Source organism: Notolabrus celidotus, chromosome 20 (assembly GCF_009762535.1).
Source record: "Notolabrus celidotus isolate fNotCel1 chromosome 20, fNotCel1.pri, whole genome shotgun sequence".
Lineage (NCBI taxonomy): Eukaryota > Metazoa > Chordata > Actinopteri > Labriformes > Labridae > Notolabrus > Notolabrus celidotus.
In genome coordinates, this window is record NC_048291.1 from 6595990 (window position 1) to 6622776 (window position 26787).

At 40.7% G+C, this 26787-nt stretch overlaps 1 protein-coding gene and 1 long non-coding RNA gene across 5 annotated transcripts in view; one reads left to right on the forward strand and one right to left on the reverse strand.

Annotated features, from left to right (window-relative positions):
* Positions 1–26787, forward strand: part of LOC117832184 (homeobox protein Hox-B8a-like) — an 87339-nt gene that overhangs the window by 38774 nt on the left and 21778 nt on the right. The window contains exons 3-4 of one of the 4 annotated variants that reach the window (XM_034711198.1): positions 93–739; positions 11862–15570. The exons of 2 other annotated variants lie outside the window; for them this stretch is intronic. In XM_034711198.1, the coding sequence (XP_034567089.1) occupies positions 127–739; positions 11862–12097 (849 nt within the window). In that variant the 5' untranslated portion in view covers positions 93–126 and the 3' untranslated portion in view covers positions 12098–15570. Of the gene's footprint in view, positions 1–92; positions 740–11861; positions 15571–26787 lie in introns of those variants that run through there. One more of the 4 variants, XR_004635156.1, reaches the window with a different exon arrangement.
* On the reverse strand, positions 15332–16875 carry LOC117832185. Its single transcript, XR_004635161.1, has 3 exons — positions 16773–16875; positions 15662–15761; positions 15332–15543 (listed from the first exon to the last, which is right to left on the reverse strand). It is a non-coding gene; the product is annotated as an uncharacterized LOC117832185 (long non-coding RNA).

The window sequence follows — 26787 nt, forward strand, 5'->3', positions numbered from 1 at the left end:
CGAGTGAGCAGAGGACAGAAGAGAGAAAGAAAAGAGAGAGAGGGAAAGAGAAAAATCTCGTAATGTTTCTCTTCTTCTTCTTGTCCTTCTAGTGATCTCGCGGCGCTGCGCAGATAATGTCCGAGAATGTCCATTTCTGGGACTTTGAGCAACTACTACGTGGACTCCATCATAAGTCACGAGAGCGATGAACTCTCAGCCCCGGCTCGCTTTCCTAGCGTCCAGTACTCCGGCTCGAGCTCCGCTGCTGTGGCGGGCGGGAGGCAGCCCAGCGGAGCGGCGCACGCGGAGCATCCTCATCCCGACTCGTACCCGTCCTGCAGCTTCCAGCCGAAGCCCCCGGTCTTCTCCTCGTCCTGGAGCCCGTTCAGTCCGCACCACGGTGCCAGCGGCCTCCCGGCTGTCTACCACCCGTACATCCCAGCGCAGCATGTGCCTGCCGCGGACACTCGGTACCTCCGCTCATGGCTGGACTGCGCGCCGCGCGGCTCAGAGTCTGTCCCGGGTCAGGGCCAGTCGGGGCAGGTCAAGCTGGAGCCACAGCTCGCACACCTCGGCGGTGAGATCCCTCCCAAACTCGGCGTACAGCACCAACACGAGACCACCACGTACATCCTGGAGTCGACGTCCACGGCGGCGCGCGAGCTGAGCCACCATCCGGCAGCCATCCCGGGGGCAGGGTTCGAGGAAAATAAGGACATTTGTGAAGGGAGTGAGGACAAAGATGGCCTGGATCAAAGTAAGTTAATAAAACAGGAAATAGCACGCGGGAGAGGGAGTGTGAGAGCGAGGAGAGAAAGATTGTAAATGCTTTTAATGCCGCCATAAAACAAGAACAAAGAGCCGGAGAGCCAAAGTGCCCCCACCGTCTGCTCTCTAACTTTACCCTCATATTTATAACGGATCATCAGCTCCCGGACGACCGGGTCACCCTGGAAAGCAAAAACAGAGAGAGTAAAAACAACAGGGTTCAGTTTTCTTAAACCAGCTCCTGCATGCACCTTTTTAAAGCTGTGACGTGAGTGTTAGAAAAACAACAATTTGAGCAAAGTTATAATTCATGTCTGAGTAAGTGTAGGACCAACACACAGCAAAGATTGGACTAAAGTGCACAAGACGATAAAAAGAGGAGTTTTCTTTGTGGTGAAGCTGTTTTGACAGCTTGAAAAAATCCGGGTGGTTAGTTTGTATTACCTGTCAAAAGCCCAGGAAAGAACCCGTGGCGCATTGCTTTATATGCCCAAAGCTCAAATATGTGCATTGGACACCTGGAAAAAGAAGGTCATGGTTCTTTTGCTTATGAATAAATATTTAAGTACATAAATTAAAAGCTTGGAGACAAACTCAGTTGCTCCACCTCCTTGAATGTTGCACTTTGACAGAAATTGGAGAACTATGCCTTTGTTTTGGTTACTTCTTAATCGTTTTACGCACGTTATTATAAGAGCATGCGCACTTCTATCCCTTGGGGTACAAATCTGGTTTGGATTGGTGCTTTGGGCTTAAAGTTTGTCTTGTTTGCCTTGGTCCATCACTGCAGGTAGATTACATGTCGTATAGGGCTCAGATACATGGGATTGCGTCGATTTTGCTTTCTGCACTTCAGTGCGTTTTCAAGCTTTTCATGCTCAGTCAGTCAGTAACACGCCCGGATGCTGAAGCCAACTGCTAATAGTCTGACATGTAGACATGTATGCTTCTGCGCGTTATTCCGCTGCAAATGTGCACAAACAAAAAGTCATTACGCATCTCCAGACAGGGCTCCGAGCTGCAGCGTGCTGGTGTATCATTGGGCGAACTGGGTTATCTTTTATAGGTTATACGTAAGCAACAACATAAAAAAGCTCTTTCCAGTATAATATTCAATGTTATAATATGTATGTAATATTAAACGCCACATGGTTGACCAGTTGGTGGTTAATTCTGAAATAATTTCCCCTCATATTTCCTAAAGAGACATATGGGCGTGTGTTTGATGGGAGAGCATATATTGTCATATTTCTGTTCCCCGGTATCATCACTCTTGGTTGTAAACAGAGTAATAAGGATAAATCGGCGTATCGATCATCCCCTTTCGTCCCGCAGACGCCTCCCTCTGTCCATCAGTCTGTCTGCTTCTAAAATCATAAAAATCATAAAGGAGTCTGGCCGTCCATCACCGAGCCGCGGAGCAGATTAGTTCTCAGAGCGGAGGCCTCATAACTCAGTCTGCAGCCAGGACTCAACACCGCTCACACGAGATGAGCAACAATACAGGTTAAATAATCTCACGGTTGCTTCTGCTTGTGTTTGAGCCAGAGGATGGAGGGAAAACCAAAAAAGGGGGACTTCGTCTTTCTCTGTTTCACTAAGATGCATGAATCCCCTGAACGAGTATTTTGTGGTTTTCTGTATTGAAAGTGAATATTAATGTTGCTTTACTCTCGCAGCATTTAAGACGTTCTACTATTTTTTCGGAATTAACTTCATCTTTGGGGTGTGTATGACGCCAGAAAATGGAACAACTTCGGCTGTTTGTCGTTTGAGTCACGTTTAATTTCAATCTCAGTCGTCGCCAATATTTACCATCAGTAAGATTACAGCCAAAGTGCACAATGTCAAATAGTTCCCCCTCCAAATCGAGGAGCAGATTGGAGTTATACAAGCCTAAACACAAGTTCTGCAAATTCACTGAATGACCTCAGATCAATAAAGTAAAAATAATTCAACAAACAATAAATCTCAAAGAATATAAGGAGATAAACGTCTAAGTTGTTCAGATTCAAAGTCACTGTCACCTTTAAAGTTCGGATGTCTCTGGTAAAATATTATCAAAGGTCATTTTTGTTCAAAAACAAATTTGATTACCTCAAATCTGTTGTAGGTCCTGCACAGCAGTTACACGTGTTCAGATTTGACTTTAGAGTGCGTGCTCCAGTCCTGCAGAGAGAAACGACGATTTTATCCCTCTGCTCGCTCTGTAATAATAGTAATATTTACATGTCATGTTATCGCTACAATGATGATATAATGCCGCGTTGGAGGGTTTGGCTAGTGACACGCGGGTTTGTTCTGTTTTTCTATCATCACTCTCAAAACAACAACATTGAATCCATCATGTGCTGCTGGGACCGCGCGGTTTAAACTTATTTTCCAGAGATCTTGTATTCAGTATCAGCAGGACGAAATTACATTTGATATTTCTTTCTTTTCATGTTAACATTTCTCTCAATGACGCTGAATGTGAATGTGCTCTGTTTCACTCTAATGCGTAATTCTTTTTTTTCCCCCGTGCTTGCGTGTTAGTCTTCTCAGCGGAAATGCAAAATAGGAAAGACGTGTTCTCATACACACTGCACTCCAGCACACACTGCTCCTTCTTCCTGTTACACACATGTACACACACACATACACACACTCCGCCACCTTATTACAGCATGTGAGCACGCTATCCATCAGAGCAGCGCGCTGGTTAAGGGCTGGATGGAGCCCAGCAGCCTCCAGTCTGAATTATGACACTTTCCACCAGTAACGCTGTGTGTCCCGGTCTGGCTCGGTGCTGTAACTGATGAAGGCTTCTCTCTTCTTCTTCTTCTCTGACCTGTTTCCGAGCGTCAGCAGTTTCCCTCGTGCTTTGGTGTTGTCTGTGTTGCAGTGGTTCTTTGTGGCAGGTAGTGGGAGCTGCAGCGAGCAGCAAGTGTTTCTATTGTTCACATGGCGGCCATTTTGAATAGTATAGCTGCACACATGAACACATTTTATTTCTGTATAAATACTATCACATCTCCACAGACAAACTGAATACTTCCCAAATGAGCAAGTGAAGCCTGAGAACAGGCCTCATTTAGAAGTGGTGAAAGGGGGTGAGTGGGTTCATGAAACCCCAGACTCTGAGAACCTCTGTGTCGAGGAAATAAGAGTTGTACCTCAGACCTTCTTGGTCGGAAACACCAACAAAGATTCTTCAAAGCTACTTCTTTAGTTGGCTGTTTTTAGGATAGGTTACATTTTGTTTGTACAACCTCCTTGCTGAAAAGTTAGCTCTTGTGTGTATATAAGTTTATCTATGGGGAACTATCTTTGAAGGGCTCTCACGGCTGTCAGGTTATATTTTGTGGCAGTTCTCATCTGCTTGAAATAACTCCTTCAACATTTTGAGGAATATAGGGCTGTTCTCTTTCATGCTGGGAGGTAAATTAGATGATTGAAAGCACTTTCATGTTCGTAAAGTAAAGGCTATCATTACCTGAAAGTATTAGCTCAGTGTAATTTTGGAAAGTGTGCGCGCTGCATTTTCTAAAAGTAACAAAATCCACCAGCTCACATCCTCCAGAGGTTACGTATTACAACGCTGTGACTGTTTCTATTCTCTGAAAACAGAGGTTGTGGTTTCCCCAACTTGAGAAGGAAAATTATGTTCATTAAAATCTTGCATCCGCTTCGACGTTGCAGAGACGAGGCTTCAGTATTGACCTGGGGGCTAACATTGACTTTTGTTGTACTGAAGCTGTGAGCTGTAGCATTAGATCTAGTACCAGAGATCAAGCAGCAAGCCCACGTAGAAGGCTTGTCATTATTCTGGTTTATTTTGTTTTATTGAAACCATAACCAACCCCAGTGTTTGGTGTATATTGTGTGTTTTTGAGAATCAGAATAAGAAATATTTTATTTATCCCATGTTTGGTTGTCGTAGTTTTGCTTCTAACTATGTCTTCTTCTCATAGTCTTAGTGTTTCTGCCAACTGCTGCTGCTTTCTCACAACTCAAAACCTCTGTCCTGTGTTCCCGCCCTTATACAGAATGATGAAGGGAAATAAAAAACATGTTTGAGCCCATGTAAACAAATAGAAGGGTTGCCTGGGATGCATGTTTTCAAACGTGATGCTGTCTCAAAGTTGTATTTTGTTGTCTGGTTCAAATAGAGGATCTGCTAATGTTTTATTTTAGTGCCAAAACGCCTCTGGAGCTTTCTCTGTGTGAAATGGCATTTCAGCATTCTAATTAGACCTAACAATACTTTATAATAAGAAGGACTTTTGTGCTGATAGTTGGTAATTCAGGAACTTTTCAGGCACATTAGTTGGCGGCTATTAAGCGTTTAAAAATGGGAAAAAATCCTAAAACAAACTCAATCTCTACTAGAATAAAAATCTAAAATGACTCACTTCCAGGCCATGATGGACACTTTGAAGTTTCTGAGATCAGCTTAGCTTAAAGGCAGACTGAGTCAGTTATCTGGACTCTTCTAAATCAGTTGTTTCAGCAGGGAACCTCAGAAATGATTGGTGTGTGCAGCTTGGCACATAACAGCAGGACCAATCTGGGTGTCTCCCTCCACAGGTATTCAATATGGCTGCTGTGTGAATAACATCAGTGGAATTTTACCTTTAAAAACATCACATCCAGCTACAGATTCTCTTTGTGTTACTGAAGCTGGGCGGCGATCCAGAATAAACTACAAGATTACACTTCAGTCTTTGTGCTGCTGCCGGCCGAGCCAGAAAGTTATTACCCCTGAAGTTTATTAAGTTATAACGCCGAGTGAACAACCCCATTAATTGGCGGGCTGCTGTTGGTGGCTGGGTGAGATGGGGTGTAAGGGTCGGGTGGGTGGGGGAGATAAAGTACGACTGCAGGAAATGTAATAACGTGCCTTTGGGATATATGAGAGGTCAATTTCTGGAACTATTAGGGTGAAATTGCAAAGGGAGGGAGAAAGAGATGGGATGTGATATTAGTCTTGTAGCCTTTTTGGTCTCTGTTTCCATGCAAGCAGCATTCATCACTGTGTGCACAAGACATGCACACACACACACACACACACACACACACACACACACACACACACACACAGGCCTGCAATTGAGCACATTGTGCTGCGGGCCCGAGCTTTACGGGAATATCAATCTTTTCGTCCATGTTGTTCCTGTCTGTGTCACACCAGAGCATCACACCGCTTCTGCAGATACGAGGATGCAGCCTAAAGAGAAAAGTTCAATTTAGTGCTGCACGAGCTGTAAACCCACTGGAAACACAAATCCACAAATGCCTTCAAACTGTGTAATTTAGGGTCTCATCAGCATAGAGTTATTTTAAATGTGTTGGAAACTTAATTGAATCCACATTTTAAATATTGTTCCTCAGATATCTGGTTGAACTTTCTTAGTTATTATAAAAACAAATTATAAGGACAGGAAACTGGTGCAGCATATTTTTGGCTGCTTACAATAAGAATTAACTTTTAAAATGAGTCATCTTAGATGTCAGATGTTGAGTGCAGAGTTTTTCAGCTTCATATAAGTGGTTAGGTGTCACTCATGATCTATTTTCAGCAAGCAGGTCAATGAGTGTAGTTTAGTTTCTTAATATTGCACCAGCTAAAATTAAAGAGGATCATTTAGCATTACATTAATAGCTATGAGGACGTCAGAGCTAATGTTACATGTGGATGCTAGCTGCTAACTGTGGATAGTAACACATTTTTAACTGGCTATTCAAGGACCAGATACATGTAACGTCTTCCTTCTGCATCTACTTATACTGGCTCAGAGGACGCAAACAATTTGAGCTGCACTACACGAACTGCTAACTGTGAAATTATTGTGGGTGGGTGGGCCAGGTGGGTGTCAATCAAACATTGTTGACCACGCCTCCACGGCCGTTAGATATAATCTATACCAGACATTTCTGTGGCTCACTTAGACACTTGAAAACACTCTTGGGACATAATGAATACTCTTATCCCTCAGCTATGATCTAGATACGTAATAATGTTTCCCAATGTATTTAGCCCGTGTTTCAAAGATGGGGAAATTCAATGTAACAGTGGGCCTACCGCAGTAGAGGGTTAAGAAATAATCCACCCTCATAGCGTAACAATGTGTTGTAGCAAAACAAGGGCAACTGGTGAGGAGTTGAATATATTTTTAAAATTGAAGCCTTGCGGTGCACGTGTAGTACCTTCATAGCCCACCAGGGGGCTGCGAGCCACACTGTAGAAAATGGTTATAACAGCTACATTACTTCCTTTATTAAACATCTATCCACATTTCTTTTAACCCAGATTTTTGCAGATGCCCAAAGAAACTCTCAGCTTTAATATCAAATATGCATTTTTAATATTTCAATCGCAACTTCGGAAGGTATTAACCCCTGATCCACATTCTTTCCTTCATCTCCTCACCCCTTGAAGGAAAAAAAAAAAAGTCCATACCATCCACCAGCTCCCCCCTCCACCCCCCTCAGCCGGTTTGTCATCCTGGGTGACAGGCTCGGTCGTGGCACAGCTCCGAGGGTAATGGATGGTCCTAGAGGTGATTATACACCCGGGGAATGCAAAGCACCCACTTTACCGTGTGACAAAAGCACCGCACACACACCCCAACCCCCTCACCCCCACCCCTCCAGCCTGTCCTCGCCTCTTTACCAGGCATTATTTTGCTCTGAGATGAAATCGATCCTCTACATGCTGGCCATGTTGGAGGAAATTGATTCCAGAGGGTATTAATGACGTATTTACTGATGATGGCTGCTAACCAACTTGGCTGGTGGGAATAACACGGGGAAGGAGGAGGGGAAGGTGGTAGCTAGATTAGGTCAGATTCGCACAGGGACAGAGGGTGGCTAATGCAGTGTACATACAGGCAGCCATCTTGGTTCTGTACTCCTTCTCCAAGTCCAAAGTCTCTGCATCTAAAATGCTAAATAAAACCAGAACTACTCTTGTTTGACCTGCTCTCAAATCTGCATTTACTGTTGAATTGTTACAGTATAATTCTTCTTATAATGCTTCTATTCAGTGGGATTTTCTTTCACTTTGAGTCGACATAGTCTCCTCGATTGGACATTTTTAAGTAGCTCAGTTCTCATCAAACCTCTGAATCATAAATGAGAATGAACGTTTCCACTGGTTACTCTGTATAAAATACATCTGGGAGATTTATAACGCAGTTGTACTGGTAGACATTTGGTAATGAATGGCTTAAAACATTTGACTTAAGGCTTGCATGAGGAGCTTTATCTTTGTGTCAATTTGAGCGTGCCCCTGTGGACAAAGTGGTCTGTTATGTCTTTGGTGATATTGCCTTGAACACATGTAAGTAGTGTACTCTGACATGAACAAAAAATAAAAATATGGAAAAAGTCAGCCTTATTGCTGATGGTTTTGTTGGTTTTTATAGGTCATTAAGAGGCATCACTATAAATTTGAGTGTTTCATAACCAGATAAAACTCATCAAACGAGCTTTTCCACTAATAGAGAACTGTCTTTTCAGCCATGATGTGTTCAGGAGCTTTTTTGCGTCCTTACAGTTTGAAAAAAGTGATGACAAATGGACAGGACTAAATAAAGCTACTGTGAGGAACTTTTGGTTTGTACTGACTTTGGCGCCCCCTGTGGTCAAAAGTGAACATCTAAAAATAATCATAATCATCAGTGAATGTCTCATTTGCTTTTAGGTCATAAAGAGGCATTAGTGTGAAATTTGGCATAACCAGTAAAAAAACTACTTACAGTAACTTCAAGGAGCTGATTCAATGTCTTTTTGCAAAGCATGGCTGCCGGACATTTTTTCCATTCATTTTTAGATTTCATATTCTTTACAAATTATGAACACAAAAGAGAAATTTTAAGTCAAAATAATGGAAATATCTCTGAGGTCTCAACATCAGTTTTATTGGTCTCTCTTATTAGCGTCTTCTATCAGAATTTGACCTTTACATTCATTTCAACGTATGTCTTTGCTTTTCCACCAGTGTTACGCACAATCGTGTTGCTTTATTAATCCTAACTTTACATCCGATGTTTCTCTTTTTGGTAAAAACTCCCCTTCTGTAACAGAAACTGCACATTTAAATGGAACTGCGCAAGCCTATAATACTGTGCATCTCTCAAAACTGTTCATTATGTGTATCATATGCAGTTGTCCATCTGGTGTGTGTGCTTTCTATAGGAACATATTGAAGCAAAATAGTTCAACTTAATGCAAAGTGCAGGAATAACGGGACAAACACAAGCCTACGTAGTTAAAAAAGTGTTGTGAATTCTCATTTCTCTGTTCAGATAATGGCATGAGAGTAACATTTTGTGGAAAAATGATGAGAAAGACTTGGTTGTATGGAGATTAGTTCTTACTTTTGTTTAGTATAGACCTAAAAATGTCAAATTTTGACCTTTTGAGTCAAAATTAACTTAGGAACAACATTTTTTCAAACCATACACTCTTTTCAGATATATTTGTTTTATCGCTCTGTATCTTCTTTTCCTTTAAGAGAAGCTGCACACTGAAATGTAAACTATCAAAAATATTTAAAGCTTAAATTCACCAAACAAACATCCAGCAGTTCTCATAGAGCCAAACAACTCTGTTCTTTTCTCACAAATGTTCAGAGTTATGAATTTCATAAGCAGTTGTGTGAGTCGTCTTGGCATTATGACGACTTTAATTGTCACATCAGTTAAATATTAGCAGCGAAATTGAATGCAGACTGAGCCTCCACCCAGCATCCATCAGGAGAAAATCCAGCTCCTCGGGGAGGGACACATCCTGATTCTCTCGCCTGGCATCAAAGCTCAGACTTTCCCCATGACTTGTGAAAGATAAGATCATCCCTCCTGACATTTCAGGCCTTATGAAAGGCTGAATTTTACAAGCCCCCTGTTCTACCCCCCTGCCCTGCAGACCTGATGCTTTAAATCTATCACTTTGGGATTGATTTGTGCAACATGATGTAGGCTCTTTTGCCCTCACAATTTGTTTAGATGGAGTTTGTATTCCTAAATTTACCCTGATGGTGAGACTGCATGTATGCTACGTTTCACTAAGTCTACTTTCACCACCTCAGGATGGCTTAAATATAGCAAAGCAGCCAGTGAACCGACATGTTTTTAACCAATAAATTCAGAGCGGATTCCCCTCTGCAGCCACATTTGGGTTTTGCACTAAACTTGGATTTGCACTGCTGACTGAGATGGTGACTCTGGAAATGCTGAGAAGTAACTGCAGCCGTAGAGGAAGAATTCTCAACTTGGTCTTGTTTTTCCAACGTTGCACTTTTTACCTAAACTTTGATCATTGGATCTGTCTTGTAGCTGTTCTTACAAAATACAGAGACTGGAAGGTGGACATTTCAACCCTCAGCCACATTATTTTTTGCACAATTCTATTGTGTCTCATACTGACCCAAAGTGCATGGTATGTTGGCTGTCATACAGTCTGACATGGTAGTGAAAAAAGGAAGTGTTTGTTAGCCTTGACGGTCTTACAAAGCCATCAGTACTTTGGGATGATGCCGCTGGACTCTGAATTTTCTAGACTCCAGCAAAAAGAAATGTATGCACTTGAGTTGTGACTGACTGGAGAAGGAGCCTCACCAAAACCACAGGGCTGATTGGTCTTCATGGTCCAAGATTTTATTCAAAAGATTTACAAGTGGAAGTGAACTGTGCATAACTACGAGAGATTCAGCTAAATTGATTAAAAAGGCAAATTATCTGCAGGCAAAAACTGTGTTACAGAGGTGGAAAGACTGAAAAAGAGAGAAGTTATTCATACTGGAGTTGCAGTAAATGTCCCAGCAAGCAACCTCATAGTTGGGATGCTTTGCAGAGGGGAAGAGAAGATAATTTCCAGCCTTAAACCAGACCCATGTGTCCCAAACAAGAGCTCTTTGCTAATTACATCGCTCTGAGAGCTATAAAAGGGGAGACAGGGTGGCCTGGAAAACGAGAGAGAGAAAAAACGTAGACCATAATTCATATTTTCCCTCTACTGAAAACAAAAGGGAACCAATTAGGAGGCAGCTTTGTTTGACCATCAGAACCTTTTAATTTGAACAAAAATGTGTTTGCTTTTTCTTTAATTGCTACTAATCATGAAAATCCCTTAATCCAACCTTCTCTAATGTTAAATTCATATATAAAAATCTGTTTTTTCTATGTTCAGGTCATTATAATGTGTGTCTCAGATCAATCTACTGCATTAAAATATCTGGAAATATTGAATCCATGAAAGCTTAATTAAAGGAAGAAGGAAGAGCACAAGAAATATTTTCCTCTAATCCCACAAGGACCGTAAATCTCCTCCCGTTTATTAATTTAGGAGCAATCAGGAGACACTCGGTGACAGTGTGCTCTGCTACCATGTGATCATCATTCTCACGCACACAGAATAAGGCAGTATTAGGCCTGTAAAACATCCCCTGTGATGTGTTTGCTGTCATCATGCGAGGCGGAAATTCCAGCTCCTGTTTATGATCACAAATATAATTTAGGCTTAATTTCTGATTTATTGACTTTATATTTTTTCTGTTACAAATACAGCCTCTGTTACTTTCAAATCTCTCATTTATCCGCTGAAGGTCACCCTCAATCAAGCCAGACTAGTTTAATTTACTGCGACTGTGCAAATCAGACAACTTCAATTAAAGAGTCATTTTGTCTGATTGAGTTGTGAATTAATTTCTGTGTTTTAAATCAAGTTTTGTTCTGACGCACTAGTGGAATGACGCAACAAATATTTTGATAAACTAATGAACAAAATACAACGAATCAAACCGGTCAGTTGGGTTCAGCTATTCACCCCACTTTTCTTCTTTTTCAAATACCCATAATGTTCACGTTTCTCGTGAGAGCTGCAGTTTTGGTGCAGCTGGCCGTCTGTCTTCCACGTGGTGTCAAATAAAACGGCCAAGGATCTACTACAAATTATCGCCCCGAGTTGACACCATAAAACTAGTTTACGCACCAGATTGTCATTTACAGAGTCAGGTGTTTTGCGCAGATTTCTGTTTTTCCGTTTGCATTTTTATGAAACTCACATGAATTAATTGTTGTTGTTTTTTTATTTAATTACCTTCCTTTCCTTCTCTCCGTTTTCTCCAGCTGACCCCTCGGCCAACTGGCTGCACGCACGCTCCTCCAGGAAGAAGCGGTGTCCCTACACCAAATACCAAACACTCGAGCTGGAGAAGGAGTTCCTCTTCAACATGTACCTCACTCGGGACCGGCGGCACGAGGTGGCGCGCGCGCTCAACCTGACGGAGCGGCAGGTGAAGATCTGGTTCCAGAACCGGAGGATGAAAATGAAGAAACAGAGCAAGGACCAACCCAAGGACTAGCGGGACTCCCCGATTTGCACGCGCGCACATTCAAATGATTCAGACGCACGTGCACGCACGCTCACAACATGTACCTAACATAGTGTAAACACAAAATGGCCTTCTCTAAAACTGCAGAAACACGCACAGACAACGTTTCCAATTTGTTTGAAACCTCCAGGCACAAGCACGTGAGCTCAAGCCCTATCACACCGATCAATACACCTGATCAATGGCTTTATTGATCCTAACAGACGCTGAGGACGCCGCTACATTAACACTGAAGTCTTATGAAGGTCGGACTCGCTCCGTGTGACGTCCAAAGGAGACCAGAACTTTGGGACATTTGAGGTTTTCAGTCGTGGAGGGTGATGGGTAAAAAGTCACAGTAATTCCTCCTGTCTTCTTAATATGTGTTGGACTGTCTCTGAAGGCGCAGACTGGACTGATCGTTTCGTGACTCTTCCCGCATCTTTATTCCGCGCTGTTTTTAATGCTTGCTTTATTTTGAAAGGGAAGAGAGCAGCAAACTGCCTCGTGACGCTACAGAGAGGAAGAGAGAGAGGGAGAGATGGTTTACTTCTGTATCAAGCACTACTTTTCCTCTTATTAGTTATTTATTACTTCGTATCTGACACCGGAGGCACGCGAAGGTGCTGAAACCGGGGTTTCACGTGGCCATTAATAAGCACTAGAAGCGGAGGGGGAAGCACGCACGAACACGCACCTCCTATTTTTTCTCCAGTCGCCGGCAGACTTTGATTAGAAAAGCGCCTGATGTTCGGGGTTGATACAAGCAGCAAGCCGCCGTTTGTTTCCAGGTTGTCGGCCTAAGTAATGAGCAGATACCGGGAGGGGGTGGTGGTGGTGATGAGATGGTGGGGGTGTTAACCCGACTCAGCAACCGGGGATCAGATTAGGTTGCTGTCGATACCGTGGATCCCGCCCTCCAGCTACCTCTCCGGATGCTTTATGCGCTGCAGCGGCGGCTCATGTACAGCCGCAATCAGCTGTCGATAGTCGCTTTCTTCTCGCCACGAGCCCGGAGTCAGCAGGGTTTATTTGAGAGAAGACAGAGCAGTGCACCAGAACTTAGGAAAATGAAACTACAAATACAATGTATTGGTTTTGGTCACAGTTTGGTGCATGCATGTCAGATTTAGGGAGAACTGGGGATGGTTGCAACATTTTTTTGCATTTCTCTCACAGATTGGAGAGGAATCACATCTATAACCTACTAATGGAACATATTTAATGTTAACTACCCATACTTTGAGAATTATGAATAATCGTTAAACATGTTTCTTAAAATAGACTAATTGAACTGTGATGATGCAACTTACCCAAAAACAGGGACGTCTGCAAACCACATGACAAAAAAATATATATTAAAAAGCATTGTTCATGTTTTTGAAAGCACTGAAATCTCAAATCAATGCACTTGATAGAATTCGTTGTTATATTTTGAAGTACAATGCATCACATAACAATTTTGTTTTTTTCTATTTTTATAGTTTACTCATTTCTAATGTCAGTTCGCTATTACATGTGCTTTTCAATCCTCCTATCAGTATTTTTAAAGAAAAAATAGAGCTATTTTTAATGTGAATCACTTTTATTGACGTGGTTTGTTTTAAATTTGAGAAATTTGTTGCAAAGATCCCCGGTCTCCCCTATTTCAGGGGATGATTACACAGTCAGGTTAAATAGCTTTTTCTCAGATTCTGACCCTGCACGATTTCACCATCAGATTTAAAATTAGCAACACAAACGTTTCTCCGTCAGACCAGTCAGTACTGATCCCCCATGGCTGCAGAACTATTTAAAGCGAAGATGTAAAAATGTCGGATCCCATTCCGCACAAAGTCCAGTGTGCGCTAAACTTTACTCAGTGTGCTTCTTGCTTTCTAAAGAAGATCCGTCTCTTCTTTGATACGTATTGTTGTCCAATATCTGCTATGCAAGTCGAGTTTTTTTCCAGGAAATATCCGGGTAGTGCGCGTAAAGGTGATTCTTGGACTTAGTAAAGAGCAAAATTCAAAGCCTAGTATACCCACGTGTTTACCGACGATTAAAGGAAACTCTTTTAGTGTTTACTTCGTGAAAATATGATTCCCGGAGGTTGTAGAATACATTTATATGAACAGACAGAACTGAACAGCCGCGCAAAATGCTTTAGCAATAGTGTCAACGTTTAATAGCTCAGAAAATTATCTGGTTAGAGTCAGTTTATGCAGAATTTTATTGATGTGAGTGTTAAAATATGAAGAGGCCATGTTGGACGGCCCGGCCTGCCATGGTGTTATTTGAAGTGTCGGCGTAGTTAAATGGCGTCCGATGGCAGTTTTATGGATGGATCATAAACTACACACAGGCTTTACAGCGTTTACAACAGTGTGTGCGAGTGTGTGTGTGCGTGTGTGTTTGTATGAGAGAGAGATAGAGAGAGAATGCGTGTGTGTGTGTGTGTGTGTTTGTGATGTTGGATGTTGCGGTTGCAGACCACAAAGGCTGCCTGTTCACCAACATTATAAAAACTAAACACACATTATATATAAATATAGTTAAACACACACTTGCCTCTTTTATTCCCATTTCTAATTAATACGCAGAGATAACGGGTCTACAACCAGCCTTCTTTTTTTTTTTTTTTTTTGGCAAAGTCTTACACGGATAAGCGCGTGCAGCATCAAATGCTCTATTCACGAGTACAAATGTTTACATGGTTTGCGCATGCCTCGAGTCTTTCGTCATTTCGGGACGTTTTTTCGTCGTTTAGCTCTTTGTGTGTTCAATGTTTCGGAGGGGAATGCTTACAGAAAAATTAAAACAGACTAGATAAAAGTTTCTTGATAGGAAAAAAGTCCTTATTTATTGTATATAAAGTGAGTAACCTCGTCTTTCTTATTGGAATATGCTGATAATTGTTTGTCTTTTATGGATTTTACTGTATATAGATGATTTTGTTTTTCTTTTTGTCCTTCATGTTCTTTAAAATCTGTTTCTCTGTTTCTGTGCTGACTGTCTGAATTTCGTGTTCTGATTCCTGGTGAGCTCTTTGTGTCTAAAAGTGAACAGTGCTGATGGACTGAAGCCTAACAGAGGATGGAGAGATTGGTTACATTTTGATATGCGTCCATAGAAATGATCAGTTTATTGTCTACTTTCTGCCCCCTCTCTGATATTTCAGTATTTACTCTCCTGACTGTAGGGACTCAGTTTCTGGAGTTTCTTGCTGTTAATAAATACGGACAGAGCCCCAGAAGTCGTTCCATTTCCCCCTCGCCTTTTAATGAGACAAATGTACACCATGTGTCCACAGTGAAGGCTTTATTAACAAGCAGACGAGCTCCAGTCTCTGTGATCCTCTCCTCCATGTCTCCATGTGTCCTTTCTTGTGCGTTTTCCTCTCTTCTGTGTTGTTGTCTCCTGTTTCTTTGTGCGATGGCACTGCTGATGCTGGATTCCTATTAAAGAAGAGACTTTACAGAACACTCATTGTGCTCATTTTTCTTCAAATTAAATGTCATTTAAGAGAAATACCTCTGGATAATCCGTGTGATACAACTAAAATAGACAACTCACACGTTTTCGAATCTCTGTCAAACGGAAGGGTGTTGCAGGACATCTTTGCTCTCCTCTTTTCAAACTTCTCCACTTTGGATTGTGTCTCTGTGGGAAGACACTGAGACACAGAGGCGAGGGGGGGATGAGCCAGCATGTGTTTAAAATATGTGTGTCCTCAGTCGTACACTGCAGCTTAAAGGAGAGGGGCGTCTGTTTGGCTGCAACACCAAAAGACTGTCATAAACCCATAAACACCCCCGCTGTCTTCACACACACACACACACACACACACACACACACACACACACACACACACACACACACGCACACACACACGCACAAGCACAGATGACGATGATGAGTGCATTCATTAGAAGCATCGTCATCCATCCGTCCATTAGGAGCTTGTGAAGCCGCTGCGGTTCCTGTGTTTGTCTCTGCATCAAATGACTGACAGACACAGAGTCTGATGATGAGGGCGGCAGGATCTCTGCTTCCTCTCCTGATTCTCACATGATGTCGGGACAGTCGCAATACGGCTACGAGTAGCTGGAAGTACTGAACAAAGTTGTCATCACGTGAAGTGACAAAGAACACTGCTACAGTCACTCTTTTATTGATCAATGTTGCGCTTGTAACAAGAAAAGTACATATTCTGACAGATCAAGCACCAAGTGTGGTACAGTCAATTGATATGTAGCTTCCAAACTTTTTCAATGATCAAAAAATGAGCCGCTGTTAAGCTGAATGAAGGCCAATCGGCATTATTCCTGAAGTCCTCAGTTCATGGGACTTCAGATTAAGTAATTCCACCTTAAAAATATTTGACTTTAACCAACACAAAATGCAAAATCTTAAAACATATTTATTTGTGTCATAGCCTGAATAGTTATCTGTTCAAATGTAATATTATCTACAACTAACCCTGTCCCAATTTAATTTCTACCCCCCCGAAAAACCTCCAAAGCATCCTCGCTCCCAAGGCCACAAATACCCACGTTTGTTGCCTCCCCTTGCATCATACACAGACGCACAAGGTACCCTTTGGTGCCTGGATGAGATGCACTGAGCTATAAACTAGCTGTAATGTAAATACTCCTGCGTCAATATGAAAAACAACCAACATTACCTATGGTATCCACGTGACACACAGAAGGACGTCTTTCGCGTCTTAATGTGACGCACAAGGCTGTGGAAAAGAACCCTTTTTGGGGTCTGCAGATTCCTCCGTCACACCTCCAGCTACATTTGAGTGTTTTATCATAAACAAATAAAAAAGTCAGCAAAATCAAATAATCAGATAATACTTTGTAAACTGATCTGATCAAACTCACTATGTTCTTTAACTCTATTTCTACACTAAATCAAGGAAGATTTCATAAATATCTAGTTTAAAAAACATCTCAAACACTGCCATGCTCACAGTTTTCAGTTTCCCTACATAGGCCCATGACCTCTGTAACCAGCAGTAAGAGCAGGAGGAGTGTAGCTTCCACAGAACAGCCTCTGCTTGAATTCTGCAACATCTGTGCAGCAAAACTTCACACAACACCCTGTTCTAGACTGAAGAGTGGGTCAACATAAGAAAAATCATGAAAGTACTCAGTGCTTTATTCAGAATGAATGAGCTGTGCATACTTAGGTTTACATCATTAATGATAAAGTTTACAAATGTGTAAACACACAGAACAAAGTATGACAGTCCGGTGCATTACATAACTGTTTTTATTGATTTATAATGGATCAGTTAATAATAAATGCACTTAAGTAGTCCTTGTTCAAGTTTACAGCTTATAACGCATCTGTGTTGTCCGTTTATTATAAGTTAAAATCTGCATGAGGAGTCATAGCTTTAGACAAACACTACCACTCAAACTCTTTCTTTTTTTATTCTTAAAATTTTTTTGCAACAAAAAAGTCTTCATATTATCTTCTGTACCAAATTTAGCAGAAACGTTGTTTTGCAGAGCCGTTGCAGGTCACAATTTAAACATCTTTACAGTTTTATAACACTATGACTACAGCAGCATACACATACAGGATGACACAGATGAGTACATTACAAACACCCATCACAGCAAGAATCTGTTAGTTAAGTTAAAACTGGATATAAAATCACTGATTACAGAGTTTAGTCATCTGTTCTTGATTACTTTGTGACCCAAATATTCATCAAATCTGCAGAAAAAGGCATTCAAGTAACGTGAGATCTTAGCAGTATAGTGACTATATGTGCATTTGTTGTAGTGATAACAAACCAGCAGTGCTGGTAGTAAGCGCAGTGCAAACATCCCTGTTGTAAAGAAGTAGAATTGTGATTGGGAACACATCCTCTCTGCTCTACCCTGCACCTCTGGGCCCAGCAGCCAATGAGCCCTCAGGATTTCAGCAGATTTAGACCCAGGCCTCAACAAAGCCGCCCCATAAACCATCTGTGGACTTGACGGCGGATGATTGTGATTCTTCTCTGAGGTCCTGCAGGGTCGGAGCTTCATTAAATCCAGAAGCCCCTGAACTGTGCTGCAGGCCCCAACCCGCTGTCCCAGGGAGGGACACCAAGCTGCTCCACCAGACCCTGTGTGTGTGAGAGAGAGAGAGACTGGGGGGTTGGAGGGTTTTCTTTGACACATGGCACAGTAAATCTAAGAGAACGCAGCAAGCAGGAGCCTCACAGCACAACACACATTCACTTCAGGTTAATACAAATGGGATGAGTTTCAGTAATGGAGGCACAGAGCAGAGAGACCAGGGAGACACCGTGGTTTTGTCTGAAGGAGAGAGCACAGTCAGGAGCAGGAAGTTGAGGAGGAGCAGTTGTTCCACAAGCAGCAAGAGTGTAAACTTGCTGTGGTTTAAAGTAGAGATGAAAGCATTTTATGCCATATCCATTCTCATTTATGTGCATCAATTCAGAGAAAGTAAGTGTGGGTAGAAGAGATGATGGTGAAAAATTCTGCAATTATCATGCATGCTCATAATCAAACTACTTCCAAAACAGATGGAAGGTTCCTTCACATGTTGTCCAAATTCTGAGTGCAAAAGAGGTGAAATTCCAAAAACTTAAACCTCATCGGATGTCATCTTAGGACCAACTTTGGCTTCAATCAGGCCACCTTTCCGCTCCAGCTCAATTTTGTATCTAAAGTTGCCGGTCACATTGTAAACCATGAAGTCACGGCCGGCATTTCCTTGATCACTCATCTAAATCCTTCAAAGGACTGGCTGTCAGTCTGAGGCTAAATTGTCATCAGAAGTTAGCTAATAGGCAGATTTTATATATCACTAAATCTAAGGTTCCTGTCTGATAAGTCACCAGAATATATTAAAGAATCTGAGCACCAGCAGGAACCCGGCTCAGGACGGACTTCTAGAATCACTGCAGTGAACATCAATGGTTCTGAATTGGTTTAAAGGGTTTGCTATGTTGCTGAAAAGGTCATCCAATAACCCTCTCTTAAGTTGTACCTCAAGATACCTTTTGGTGTCTCTCCTTTGGTACAGTTGCATGTTCAGTAACAGCACATTCAGATGTTTTTTGGTTAGTTCATGAGTTTTGGCATCCAAACAATGTCTGTGAAAAGTTCCCATGTACAAGAATTGCTAATGTCCTTCATTAAGCACAGAGAAGGCAATTTAAAACACCTCGTGAAAATAATAATGATAGTTTTGAGGGATGATATGGAGGACAATGGGAGGGGGGGTTCTGCAGTGGTGTGTTTTGATGTTAACTCTTGGACAGCAACAAAGTAGAACGACCAAACAATCGATGGAGGACTTTCCCACACAACGCTGTGGTTTGAGTTCCCTATGATACTTAAAGTCAACACTGATTTATTATTCAACCCAAGCCTCAATTTTTCTTCTGAACCGACTCTGTTGTTTTTCCTAAACCTCAACAAACAAACTGTCATTTTGATGACATGTTGGAAAGTAAGAAAATTATGCTAACATAAGTGATTTTTTCCTGGTTAGTGTAACGTTAGCGATATTATTTGCTAGTTGTTGACAAACACTCTGTATATTTCTGAACAAATGTAAGCCACGGACAAAAGCTCAGAATGTCCTTATAGCGAACACATTGTTAGGCTTTCTTATGATATCATTAATGTAATTTCAACATAGGAATTTACTGTCTGGCTAACATGATGTTAGCTCTGAATTTACATATTACATTGTTTTGATAAAGTGATATCTGTTAGGAATGTACTTCCTAGCTAACGTAATGTTGGCTTGAAATTTAAACCTGTCCTGTTAATTTCCCCCATGATAGCCAGGGATTTACTTCCTAGCCTACAAAATCCAGCTATGAATTTTTCCTCCTCCCATGGCACAACTAATGCAAACTATGAATTCCTAGCTTCTTAGCTAACGTAATGCTAGCCAGAAATGAATACATTTCCTGTTGACTTACTGTACAGTCAATGTGTAAGCTAAGATGTCCTGGGTAACTGTATGTCAGCTTTGATTTTACACCTTTCCTTTGCTTGATTATTTAAGCTAGCTAATTGTAGCTAGAAATTAACTTCATGTTGAGCATATAATAAGCTTAGATTTTACCTTTCCTGTTGTTTAGCTAGAGTAAACGTAGCAGGGACCTTCTGGCCAACATAGCTAGGAACTAGCAAGTTTTCTATTGTATCAGTGGACTTATCTTCTTAGCTACTGTGCTGTTAGCTTTGTATTTACACCTTTTATTTTTGTTTGATATCATATTATTTCAACTAGCTGTGCATTTCATTTTCCTATGATATCACTAATGCCAAAAATGTTACTTCCAAGCCAACATATGTTCGTTTTTTATTTAAAACTGCCCTATTTTTTTGGCTAGAGTAGTTTTAACCAAGAATTATCTTTGAAGCTAACCTATCATAGCTTGGAATGTATGCCTTTTCAGGTTTATTTCTAATGAAAGCTAATAACTTCTAAGTTTACGTTAATGTCATTTTAGGTCATAATTTAAGTATAGCAGGAACTTACTTTCCAGCTTACCTTTCATTGACTAGTAATATGTATCTAATTTAACCTAGTAATGTACTTCTCAGGTAATGTAGGTATTTACTTCATGCATATGTTGAAATCTAGACAGTTGTTCAATTCAAGTATTAGCTGTTTAGTAGCAGTAGGTCATTAGATATGAAAAATGCAGTATTTACTTGGACAAAAAAACACACTTTGAATTTCCGCTCACTTGTTTATAATCTGTTTATTGAGAATCTGTGTAATGATAATGCTTTGTCAAAATGTATGTGCTGTATAATCAGGAACACAACCACATTTCTGTGCTCACGTGAATTTGGTACATTTTCAGGTTGAACCGCATGTGTGAATGCAAACAGTCCCCCAGCACACCTCTGTTCTAACTTTACTTTTCCTTGCCATCACTTCAGTAAAACTTCTGCAACAAGTCGGGGTCAGCTGATGTGTGAAAGCAGCAGGTAAAGGTCAGGAATGTTCACCACATCAGGTGACCAGGTGCAAGTTTTGTGCAAGTAATGAGGCTGCGTAATAATCTTTAGTGCTGGCTAGTCTGTCCTTTTGCACAATTATGAAGGCAAAAAGTGTCATCATAGTGTTGGACTCTGGGTTACCATCTTGGATATGTTGTAAACATTGCAAAGTGACTACAACAGTGCCTTTCTACAATTTTGGGGGTCAGGAGTTCTTATAAAAAGGGCTTATGGCTATAACAGTGTTTGAGCTCCCCACCTAAACATGATGTCAAGGAAAATAGCTCTGTCTGAATGTGGTGAATTTGTTGGAAACTGTGGTACATATCATGATACATGAGTCGTGATTGTAATGTTAGACCCCTCAGGTAAACTGTCACAGAATCAAGAAGGAGAAGAATTTTATACTCCCTGTAACATCAAGCATCACAACAAAGTCCTCCTGTGCATTTAGCACACATTTCTTAAGTTCTTGTATGAGGAAATATTTGAATATATTTCTTAATTTGCCAGAGAACTATTGGTGGAATGCCAATATGGAATCAATGCAGTCTCACAAAACATTACTCATTGATTTCCTCACCTGTACATGCACAACCCCCTTCACCCTACACATGATTCTAATATTCATCCTCTGCATTAGATCCCAGCTGTGGACAATGTAAGAATGTAGATTAGCTCATTGAACAGTGATTTAACTAAAGTAGGTACAGGCTTCATCATTTCTGAGATATTTTACTGAAACTAAATGAGCTGCACAAGACAAACCACGTGCTCCTGCTGCTGGCAAATTCATATTTCAACCAAGCGAATGTGTCCAATCCAATATGTCTTCACTTTATCCTCTCATATTAAAACAGAGTCTACAGATAATAACCAGCCTCACTGGCACACTCTCTGGGAATGATGCTGGAGGCCCAGAGCACCCCCCTCCCTCACTGAATGAGCTGTTTTACACAGCACAGCTTCTATAATTCATCAAGCAGCATAGAATATCTTTCTTATTCATAAATTTCCTCAAAGAGAGTTATGGTCCCGCTGATACAAACGGCTGCATGGATCACATCACAGCAGCCATTCTGGACTCATTAACAGTTGGACATAGAGCCAAATGCAGCTGGCTCCTCTGCACATGCTCAGAAACAAAAAAAATAACATCAAATACAGCAATAATAACAGTACACACACATGGTACAGTTTAAAAATAATAATTATATCATGAAGAGCAGTTCTGATATCACAATGTGCACATGTTGCCGCTTAAAAAATAACTATTTTACAAATTCCAGCAATGATGACACAATGTGCACATGTTACTTCAAAAGTAATCACAAAAATATTGCTAGAAATATATTGTAATAACAGCAAAACAGATACATCAGATACATTCATGATGAATGTGCATGCACAGGTTACATCTGTATAAATATAATTTATTGTAATTAAAACAGTTTGTATATGATGCATCTGATGAATTAGAATATTTTTGTATATTGATGAAGTCATAGTGTGCATATGTAACAGCTGCAATATCACATTAATAATTTCTAGAGTAATATGTGCAGATTTCACAACTTCAGAGAGTTATTATTGATGTAAAATATAACCTGCATTTTTTTGTCATTGTAATTATGTAATCAAATTTGTATATGGTAATATTTCAAAATATTAAATCTCACATCAGATATTATTATGGTGACTACGTGTTCACATATTACTGCTGCCAGGGCAGGAAAGCATCCTCAGCTGTACCGAAAATAACAATATTTACAGGAATACATATACTAACATTAAAGGCATTCATTGCAGGACGTTTTAGAAAGTATAATTATGAATATGCTAATTATATAGAATTATTATTTAGATATGCATTGGATAAAGATCGTTAAGCTGCTGATAGACAACAAAAACAAAGATGAAGTAACAGTAGCCTATAGTTTCGAAATTCGTGGTGCTCTCAGAAACAGGGTTGTGGTGTTTTTTTAAGACAGCTCCAGGTTTATTAATTTTTTAATTAACCAAATGTGTCACAAGGTGAACATTTAAAATGTATTTCGTATATAAAGAAATATGCCTGATGATAATTGTGATAATATCAAGTATGATGCCTCGATATTTGGTGAATTATTTCATTCAACAGTAAGAGAGGTATTATACGAAATCGGCAAGACATCTATTAAAAACGAAAAGTGATATCCCCATTTTGATAATAATGATAAAAATTTATTATTATTATTATTATTATTATTAATAATAATAATAATAATAATAATAATAATAATAATAATAATAATAATAATAATAATAATAATACAAAGTACAATAGAGTAGAAATAAAAGTAGTTTTGTGATTACAGGCAAAGTAAATACTTTTTCGAACGAACAAAAAAAAGTCCAAATTAACATTGATTTTAAATGAAGAGGTAAACATCAGCGTCGTGTTGTTTGTTTGCCTACAGTTTGTGTAGTCCTCTGAAGTGGATGATGACAGCGGCTCACACAGCTCACCGCCTCGTCTCTTCTGATTTTTTTCAATCCATCTGTATTCACTGAAGTTTCGTTTCAAAGCCTCCGAGCTCTTTGACTTCTTGCAGAGTCTTCCGTCGGATCTTCACAGAGGCTTCTTCTGTTTCTGTCAAACCACAAGCTGCAGCCCTCCGGTCCGAGCAGGCCCCTCCGAGGTTCCTCCATATGTCTTATTTCACTTTATTTTGAAAACAAATCTGAAAGTCCTTCTCTCTTTGGGCCAATAAAGCTCCAGCACCTCTCTGGCTTTCTTCCTCTTCTTCTTCGTCTTTCTCACGTCAGTTGTTTTGCACACTTCCTATTTTCAAACACAGAAACAAACGGCACGAGAGGAGCAGGATGTTCTGCACGCACCAGGGGTCTCGAGCTCACGGGTAAAAGAAGGGGAGGATGAGGAGGGGGTGTGTGGGTGATGAGGGATGCGGGAGCGGATGGGTGAGGGCTAGAAGAAGCCGCCGCCGACTGTCGTAAAAAGAGCAGAGAGGAAGACGGAAAAAGAGCAGAGAGGAGAGAAAGAGGATCCAATGCTGTGCGGTGCAATAAAAGAATATGACGGCAATAAAAGTTTATAGCGTATAAATTTCTGAAGGTTAAGAACTAAACGGCTGTAAAGCAAACACGCCGAAAGAAAAGAGCAGGGGGGAGAGGAAAGACACACAGACAGAAGAAATATTAGAGGAAATGTTTCAGATCTTCTGCTTCATCATTTATCTGGAAGTTACAACTGGAGACACACAGAAAGAGACATTATTACTGTGTATTAGTGTCACAGAGCTGAGGCTGTCTATGCGTGATGGAGAGGCCTGGGTGAGGAGGGGAAATATGTTTTGAGGCAAATTGAGGATTGTATTTGTTTGATTGTGAGCTACCTTTTTGTGTTTTAGCAACATGAACGGAAGGACGAGCCTCCTTCATCCTTCCTCCTCCTCCTCCCTTTCTTTTCAGCTTTGGGAGTTTTATGGTTTTGTGGCCGTTTGGCTCTATGGGGGTATTTTTGCAGCCTGGCTGAGTGTGTGTGTGTGTGTGTGTGTGTGTGTGTTGGTGTGTCTGTTGTCTCCCTTCCGACCTCTCTTTGTCTCACCTAAAAGCCTCCTAAAATGAGGGACAGTGATAAACCCCCCTCCAAATAACTCGAAAAAAACACCCCCAGACAGACCCCGGCAGACTGGTAGGGCTGTGACCGACCCCCAGGCCACTTTTCCGGCCTCGAGGTCACAGTGAGGCCCTGGCAGGGGTTGCACAGCGGGGGAAGCAGAGACAATTTCTGCATGTTGTTGAACCTTCTGTGGAAACACGGACCAACTTTTAAGCGGGCTACACAGATTTCTTCCTTTTTGTTGCTATCTTTTCTTAGAATCTCGCGATGTTTAAAGTTTCACGTTCTCGTCATCTTTACAGGGTTAAGAATTCCATGGAAGTTAAACCGAGGCTTTGGGATGCTTTCTCCATAGATAACAACCGTTTTTACAGTCTGTTTACAACCTGCAATTTAGCGACTAACACACACACTCACACTCACACTCACACACACACTCTCCCACACACACCACAAACATAAAAGCAACCATCATGTGCAGCAATGAAATGAGGATGACCTGGTCCTCCCTGACAAAAACTAAAACGCACGCTATTAATCTCACACTTCTCACTCTTCAGACTTTTTTGTATTTTATTAAATTGTATCTCATTTTTAATTTCTAATTTTCATTTAAAACTGTAGCGATTTGGGCGAGGAACTTGACTTAAATATAATATAATAATTATAATATAATATATAACAAAAGTACAGAATAATTTTAAATACTTATAAACATAAATTAAATGTTACAATAAAATGTTAGCAATATTTAATTAAATCATAATTTATTTGTATTATTATTATTTAAAATAAATGTTTGGGTCACGCGTAAATACTAACTGTGGACCCTCTTTTAAGAAAATAAATAATACAAAAATATATCATACAACAAAAGAAATAGGATGCATTCAGATGATTTCATAATAGCTTCATGAAGAATTAGCCATAAGCCAAGTGCATTTAACATTAACACGAAAGGTAAAACATTACAGATGTAGGCTACAAAAGCTTTTTTTTATTTGTTCATTTTTCTCCCAATATTTTTATAAATCCGGCTTGTCTTTATCTAGTTTTTACTTCAGTCTCTAAATGTCCAAATCTGACATTCTTGCAGTCTGGGAAAGAAAAACACAAACAGCGTGAATCAGAAGTTATGATATGTTACAAGCAAAATAAGTTGGATTTTGTATTTTCCTCCTGCACTGCTCTCTCTTTACTTTATTTCTCTTTTTCCCTCCCTCAAATCCCAAATCAGCCCTCACATCTGGCCTCCAATTATATCCCGCAGTCTTATTTTAAAGCAGCTTATGTAGCTTTATGTGCACACTTAATAGAACCATAAAGCCGCATTACAGGCCGACATTCCCTCGTGGCTTTCCTGCAACCTGCCACTTGATGGCGCTCTTGCTCCACCGATGAAACAGACATGCCTCCGGCTCTGCTTACCTCTGTGGATGACAATAACATGCATGTGCTTCTTTGAGGGGTGAAACTTGCTTTATTCCTCTTAGAGTGTGTTTAAGAGGAGTTATTAAGCAGGAGAGATGTAATTGGGGAACCTTTCAGCTTTACTGTCCAACATTTAAAGCCCCTCTTGGTCCCTCTTCCAGAGGTTGAAGAGGAAGGGTTGAGGCCTTGGAAAATAATCACCCAATGGGCGTGCAGGATACGTACAGGCCGCCAGGAAATGTTTATTTTTGTTGGTGCACAATCCACTCCAAGGACGCACGCACCTTATTTCCCTGCTTAATATGCAGGAATGTGAAGGTGTATTTGGGTGCTGAAAACATTTGGCCTCCGGTCATTACTAGGAAAACCACACACATTCATGGTGCTCAAAAACCTTTACCTGCACTGGCAAGATTTCTTAAAAGTGTTGAATTAACCAGAGGAAAAACAGCTGTTGATGTCTCTTACGCCTTCAAATCCAATGTGGTGAGTGGATACAGCTGTTGACAGTGTGTGAGCTTCACTGAGGCCGCTTGTTGTTCTGTATAGCGGTATGTATTCTGTAGTGATCCGGTAACACACCCCCTCTTTTCAAATTTAGAGATTTATCCGGACTATCGTTAAAGCTGCTCCGAAATGTGTCC